This window comes from Otolemur garnettii, unplaced genomic scaffold (genome assembly GCF_000181295.1).
Source record: "Otolemur garnettii isolate 467f Iridium unplaced genomic scaffold, OtoGar3 scaffold00065, whole genome shotgun sequence".
NCBI lineage: Eukaryota > Metazoa > Chordata > Mammalia > Primates > Galagidae > Otolemur > Otolemur garnettii.
The window spans coordinates 6,984,173-6,991,887 of NW_003852460.1; the positions used below are offsets into that span (position 1 = coordinate 6,984,173).

Below are 7,715 nucleotides of genomic sequence, written 5' to 3' on the forward strand. Positions count from 1 at the left end.
TTTTTTTCTCTGTTGGTGTTATTTCTATTTTATTCTATTGATAGACTCCCATGAGTTAGAAAAGTGACTTTAGCAACTCTATGAAAATCAGCAATTTCTCGAGAGTGTTGATAAGAGAGGGAGTCAGTTTTTACCAGGAACTGGCTTCTACTCAGCTTTCCTCGCTCCCTGAGGTAAGCCAGCAGGTGTTGTCATCTCCTCCCGTGACCTTTATCCCATACTTGGTCTCGGGTGTGTCTTTAACCAGAACAGGCCCAGGCTCTGGGCTGCTGGGAGTATTAGTGTGACCAGAGCACTATGGAAGGCTGTTTTCCTTCTGATCTTGAGAAACAGATTCTTCCTTCATAAAGGATGACTCTGGGGTCTGGATGTCAGGCGGAGTGAACATATAAGGTAAACTCTGAAGTGTGTGTCTTGACAGGTCCCCAGAGCTTTGGGGACTGAGCACTGGAACTAAGGGTCTTCTAGAATTGTTCTGTCCTTGTTGATCGGGGGCACTCCTTGATTAAAGGGCTCTCCAATGTCTCTGAAATGGAAGGAGAATGTAGACTCTCAAAATTTAGATGTGGAAATTTGGAGGTGCTAGATTTTCAACTTGAACGCCTTGCCTGGTCTCGGTGACGACGTTTCCAGTAGGCTAGGAACCAGCTTTCTGCTGTTGCATCAAACTCAGGAGGTATCCAAGAAGTGGTGGTGCTCTGGTCTGTGGGCTTGCGAGGCACCTGTGCAGTGAGTTAAGGGAAGCTGTGGCGACTCTTTGGGGCCCTCCAGTGGTTGTTGGCGGAATAGCAGCTGGGTTTTCTGGGAATGCTGGGGGCGTTTTTTTTTTTTTTTTCCTGGGAGGCTTCAATAGGTGTATGAAGAGCATTTAGCAACCACATGGTATTGTGTGGCTTCTGGCTGGGAAAGAGGCTCCAATTTTAACCCATGCCCGCCCGGCAAGGCAGAGTCCCTTACGGTAATTGTAAGTACACACAGGAGGGAGCCCGGGGAACATGGCTGGTAGACTCATTTCACGGTGAGTGTTGCTCTTAAGGTTTACAAGATACAGATGCCCTTGGCACCCACCTTCCTGGCTCAGCATGCAGCATCCCCGTGGACAGAGAGGCTCTGGAAGCCTTTGACCTGCTGGAGGTCACACATCATGGAAAGGGCAGAGAGGAAGGAGGCATGAGGCCCTGGCTGTGCTGCCTGCAGTGTTCTCACTCACCTGTGTTTCCAGGGTCCCTCAGAGCATGGTGCAGACCTGTGTCATCTGGCCCTCTGGGGGCTGGACCAGGGTGCGGTGTTTCACTCTGGTATTAGCTGTTTGGGTGTGTTGGAAAGTTGCTGGGTTTCCTGCTGCCATCCCAGTAAAGAAATTAAAAGGGTCAGGCACTGTGGCTCTCGCCTGTAATCTTAGCACTCTAGGAGGCCGAGGCAGATGGATCACCTGAGCTTAGGAGTTCAATACCAGCCTGAGCAAAAAGCAAGACCCCACCTCTACTAAAAATATAAAAACTAACTGGGTTTTGTGGAGGGTCCCAGCTACTTGGTAGGCTGAGGCAAGAGGATGGCTTGAGCCCAAGAGTTTGATGTTGCTGTGAGCTAGGCTATGGCACTGTACCCTGGGCAACCGAGTGAGACTCTATCTAAAAAAAAAAGAAAAGAAAAGTGAAGGTGGAGAACGAGAAGCACAGCTAAACTGTGAGACCAGTTAACTTTGTGTTATTTCTGTCCTTGTGACCTGGGAGGCCCTGACCTGAGAACAGCCCAGGCTTTGGGGAGGGTGTTCACCCCATGTCCTCCTTCCTCACTGCGGGCCTCCTGTCCATCACCTCCCAGCAGATGGGAAGCACTGATGTGCTGGGAGAGATCGTTTAAAATCCAGGTATCTTGAACCTGGGATGTGAGGTCTCCTTCCTTCTTTCTGCTCCCTATCTAAAAATGAATCCAGTCAGCCTGCCTTCCACCCCTACAGTGCTACTGCTGGACATAGCTGCCCCTGCTCAGAGAGTGGCAGCATGTCCCCTCCTTCCTTACCTGTCCTGGGAAGAAGGGAGTCCTCACACTGCAGGGCACAGAGGCCTCTTGTCCCTGCAGTGTGAAAGGAGACACTCTTTAAGGCTTTGAAGGAAAGAGTGCTCACACTGGGAGGGTGTTCTGTCTCGTTACTAAGCAAGGCGTCTTGACTGTCTCTTCCTTGTTCTGGCTCTCAGAGCTGTGTGCACCCGAGTGACCACAACTGCTCCTTCTCTGCCCTGCCCCACAGCACCCGCCCTGGACGTGGACTGGCAGAACAACACTACCTTTGCCTCCTGCAGCACTGACATGTGCATCCATGTCTGCCGGCTTGGCTGCGACCGCCCCGTCAAAACCTTCCAAGGACACACAGTAAGTGGCAGCTCTGTCTGCAGGCTCGCATTGGTGGGAGTGTGACGTGGCAGCTGTCTCTCTGGCTCCTATGTGAGAGCTGCTGAGACAGCAGAGCGGTTCTCCTGCGGCCCTGTGGCTGGATCAGCCCCATTGCGGGTTGGCGGTGAGAACAGCTGACTAAGCGACCTCGATGTTGGCCACTGCAGCAAACACTTTAAAGTAGCTGTGAGAAAAACTTGTGAGGACATAAGGGAAAAGGTGTTCACAGTAAGTGAGTGGGTGGGAAGTGCAAGCAGAGAATGGAAAAGTCTGTATGATCAAATGGAAATTCGAGAATGGAGAAGTATAATGTCTGAAATGAGAATCTTAACAAGTGGGCTGACCACAGATTGGAGCAGGCAGAACTAGGTTAGTGAACCTGAGGAGCGATCATTGGAATTGGCAGATTTGAAGAGCACGTGAAAGGGAGAAAACGTGAGCACAGGCTTAACGGCCTGCAGAACAATGCCAAGTACTCTGAACGCACATGCATAGCAGGGCAAAAGAGAATAGAACAGAAAAAAATACATGGAGCAATATGCACTAGTTTTCCACAGTTGGGCAAACCCATCAACATTTAATCCAAGAGGTTGAGCAAATGCCAAGCAGAGCATAGATGGAGAGAAGCACCCCTGAATGCCTAGGTATATGGTCCTCTGATGCTGAAATCAATGAGGGAAAGTCTCAGAAGCAGCCAGAGGCTGATAAATACCATGATGTGTACAAGGAATAACAGAGTGAGCATGGCTGATTTAGATTCCCTAGTGTGGCATCCAAGACACTGTCCCCAGATCTCTCTGGTACCCAAAGCCCCCTGTGCGTGGGCCCTTCAGACTGTTTGCCTGAGTTCTTCACACTCACTACGCCCTGCCAGGGACTTGCCCCACCTTAGACTTGTGGCATCCCTTGGTCCTCCACACCTTCCAGACCCACTCAGCTGTCCTCTGGGCTCCTGGGGCCCACATGATGCCACAGTCCTGGTGTGGCTGTGTCCTGCAGAGAATGCAGAACACATCAGGAGCAGCCCATGGCTTCTTGCTGTTTTCACACCAGCACCCAGAATACCATTCTGGGTTGGGGCCTCCTGTTAAAGTGGATCTGGGTGATTGAGTCCCCAGAAAGCTGCCATCCGGCCTGTAACTAATGGAAACTCCCTCATCCCGCCAGCTCATCTCCCTAGAGTGCCTCCCCCCACTCCTGGCCCATGGTCCCTGCTTCTCAAGGGACTGAGATCTCAGGTCTCCATCATCTTAACATCTCGTGTCGGCTTGGCGCCTGTGGCTCAAGTGGCTAAGGTGCCAGCCCCGTACACCTAAGGTGGCAGTTTGAATCCAGCCCGGACCCACCAAACAACAATGACAGCTGCAACCAAAAAATAGCCAGGCGTTGTGGCAGGTGCCTTTGGTCCCAGCTACTTGGGAGGCTGGGGCAGGAGACTGGCTTGAGCCCAGGAGTTGGAGGTTGCTGTGAGCTGTGAAGCCACAACACTCTACCCAGGGGGACAGCTTGAGGCTTTGTCTCAAAAAAAAAAAAAAATCTCGTGTCTATAAATGACTCTTTGTTTTTCCAGTTTCTGCTTGTCGCTTGTTTCTGCTGTAACCCTAGAAGATCCACAAACTCTCCAGGGCTGCCCACAGACCCTGGGGTTTACAGCATCCCTGCGTAGGGCACCACTACCCTCACGCCCCTTGGCTCGTTCTAACTGGGTTTTACTGTGGCTCATTATTTTTAACTAAACACTGGCCAAATGCAATCAATCAGAGCCCCAGAACTGGTTCTGCCTGCTACCTAGGAACTGTAACTTGGGTTAGGAGTAGGGGTTTGTTCCCAGATAGGAATCCTTCCTGGAAGATTAAAGGTGGGCTCACTGGGGACAGTCCATGGTCAGTGGCTCCACATTTCCAGGTCCTAAGAAGTCTGTCTGTGGGTCCTCCGTAGCAGTGAGCAGAGCTACCCAAACTGCTTTTGCACACACAAACACACAGGCACACAGGCACATACACACAGAGACAAACACAGTTACACACAAGAGACACACACACACACACACACACACAGAGGCACGCACACACACACCCATCTCCAATCCGCCCCCTGTGACCGCCCCTGGCTCCGCTGCAGCCTGCTCCTGAGACTCAGGCTTCCTTCCTCCCTGTCCTGGGCCATCTGTCACCTGTGCCATGTGGAACACAGATGGGGGCTTGTTACTTCTACATTTCACACCTTTACATCTCAGCGTCCCCAGAAAGTAGCCAGATCAGGTAACTTATCATCTCCAAACTAGAGCAGTTAGAAGTGTGAAATTTCTTAGATTAATTGTGAGTGTGAAATTAGCTAATTGTTGTGCAGGGACAACAGGCATCCTGGGCAGATGGGGCCCTGCAGACACCCCACAAGAGAGTCCCTTGATGGAACTCCTGCCCCTCCATTTCTCTTGGGCGCATCTGCCCCAGCGCGAGACTTTGCCAGAGGCAGTTACTGTTGGAGTGTGCGTCTCCTGTGTGTTCCCTTCTAGTGGCTGTTGGGGCAGAATGGACAGTCCCCCGTGGGGATTCAGCGCCCTGAGAGTGTCCCTGTTGCTCACCTCTTTCTCCTGATGCCCTCACACCTCACCATGTACAGTTGTGCATATCACTTGCACCATCTTCAAGTGATTTTCAAAGTCCTTTTTGTTTTTAATTTTCAAAATTCTTTGCCAGTTAAAGAAAATAACTGGTTGGTTTTATTTGCTGTGCTTTTATTATATGTGTATCTTCTTCATTGGGCTTCCTTTCTGGTAGGGAATTTTTCTTCCTTGGGGAAGCATGGATGAGGTTGTTGGTTACGTGTGGTCCATGATGGTGCTTTTACATAAATGCAAAGGCAAACTGAGAAAGAGGGACGTGCATAGCTCCTGTTCTGATGTCAGGGCTCAGCCCCCAAGGCTGTGGCATCGACAGCGCTCTCCTGCCCTCTGGTGGACAGTGGCCGCAACTGCAGGGCCTTCATGACTCTCTCAAACCCTGTGTTCTCTGGCAGAACGAGGTCAATGCCATCAAGTGGGATCCTTCTGGAATGTTGCTGGCATCCTGCTCAGATGACATGACGTTGAAGGTAACCTGGGTGCCTGGAAGGGCAGGCTCTTTCATCCCGACAGCCCTGGTGTCTTTGGGAGTTGTGTGTTTTGTGCATGTCCCCTCTCTCTGTCGTCCCGGGAGCCCCTACTTATCAGTCAGAGGCATCACTGTCATGGCCTATCCCCTCTATCCACTCATGGCTCCGCTCCACGGGACACCCCATGGGCCAGCCACCTACTCAGGGCTCATGAAATGAGCACCACTGGATCCTCCCCGTAGGAGGAAGGGCATGTGTTTATATCCCTGCCAATGTGTTCCTAGATCTGGAGTATGAAGCAAGACACGTGTGTGCACGACCTTCAGGCTCACAGCAAGGAGATCTACACCATCAAGTGGAGCCCCACGGGGCCAGCCACCAGCAACCCAAACTCCAGCATCATGCTGGCCAGGTGAGGCAGTGCGGCCACTCAGCCCAGACTCAGTCCTGGCTTGCCACGGCCAGGTTAGCTACTTGGCCAGGAAAACTAACTCACACACAGAGAGGACAGGAAATCTTTGGAAAATGAGTTGCCCCTGTGTTGAAGCCCTTTGAAGCTAAATGAATCTTCAAAGCTCACTTCGAAGGGGCCAAGATAGGAATTATCAAGTGACACCTGACTTTGCAATAAAGTGTCACCTAGGCCAGAGTGCCATGGCATCAGCCTACCTCACAGCAACCTTAAATTTCTCAGTTTATGCAATCCTCCTGCCTAAGCCTACCAAGTAGCTGGGACTAAAAGTGCCCACCATGATACCCAACTAAGTTTTCTATTTTTAGTGGAGACAGGGTCTGGCTCTTAATTCAGGTTGGTGTCAAACTCCTGAGCTCAAGGGATCCACTCGCCTCGGCCTCTCAGAGTGCTGGGATTACAGGTGTGAGCCACTGTGCCCGGCCAGTAAGGATCATTTTGGCTGTGAGGCTGGTAGGATTGATGTGCCATCTCCAGGCTTAGAGAACTTGGCTTTAGTGAAGATTTTTATTCACACACCAAAAGAAGCTGGAAGAGTGCTGGACCTTGGACTTGGTTTTCTTGGCTTAACCCAGACTTGCCAATATTGAGTATTTTGCATGGTGATAAAAGATTTCCAGCCATTCCCAGATCTTCCCTAGATCCCCTACAACACAAGTGTGAAGGGAAATGCAGGAGCCCCTTGGAGGCTGGGAGGGAGCTGGAAACTGTGAGATGGACCCATAGGGTTTTGGTCCGCAGAACATGGGTGTTGTCCAGCCTAGAAAGGACGAGACTGGGGAGGAATGTTTGAACAGGAAGCAGCCGGGACTTGATGCTGTGAGGTTCAGGATGTTGGGGAGGGGAGAGTGGTGGACGCCGTCCTTAGAGAAGAAAGCACCACCCGCTCTGCATGTGGTGGCTGGGTGGGTGGCCGTGCCAGGCGGCAGGGAGGATTTTTGTTGTTGACAGCTGCTGGACCCAAAGCTGTCTCTTATAAGAGATGACAAGACTCCTGCATCCGTTGAATGTTTGAACAAGGAACAAAGAGCACAAAGGCCATAATTCTTGTATGTCAAGTCATTGTCCTGAAATCCACTTAAGTTGTTGCAATGCAGTGCTTAGTACTGTAATCGTTTTTAGAAGGCTTGGAAGGTACTTTTGTGTCATGTCGTATCCATTAGGAGCATAAATTATCCTTTTAGCAAGTGTAAAAGAGACATACCAGTGCCTAGTACAGTGGTCCTCAACCTATGGGTCACAACCCACAGGAACTGTATTAAAGGGTCGCAGCATTAGGAAGGTTGAGAACCACTGGCCTATTGGGTCCCTGCTGAGAGAAAGCCAGGCAGATAACAAGGCCAGGTGCAGTGGCTAAGGCCTGGCCCTCTGGGAAGCCCAGGCAGGAGGATCACTTGAGGCCAGGTGTTGCAGACTAGCCTTATCAACATAGCAAGACCCCATCTCTACAAAAAATAAAATTAGCTGGGCATGATGATGGGTGCCTATAATCCTAGCTACTCAGGAGGCTGAGGCAGGAGGATCACTTGAGCCCAGGAGCTGGAGGCTGCAATGAGCCGTGATTGCACACTGCACTCCAGCCTGGGCGTAGAGAGAGACCTTGTCTCTAAAAAAATTAATTAAAAATAATTTTTAAAAAGAAAGCTAGATAAGGGGGGTGCCTGTGACTCAAAGGAGTAAGGTGTTGGCCCCATATTCCAGAGATGGCAGGTTCAAACCTGGTCCTAGCCAAAAACTGCAAAAGAAAAAAAAAAAA

General features: G+C 50.7%; 1 protein-coding gene across 1 annotated transcript in view; it reads left to right on the forward strand.

Annotated features, from left to right (window-relative positions):
• TBL1X (transducin beta like 1 X-linked) overlaps positions 1-7,715 on the forward strand; it is a 52,906-nt gene that overhangs the window by 35,387 nt on the left and 9,804 nt on the right. Inside the window, exons 7-9 of the mRNA XM_012807151.2 lie at positions 2,252-2,373; positions 5,413-5,487; positions 5,772-5,899. Of these exons, the coding sequence (XP_012662605.1) occupies positions 2,252-2,373; positions 5,413-5,487; positions 5,772-5,899 (325 nt within the window). The remainder of the gene's footprint in view (positions 1-2,251; positions 2,374-5,412; positions 5,488-5,771; positions 5,900-7,715) is intronic.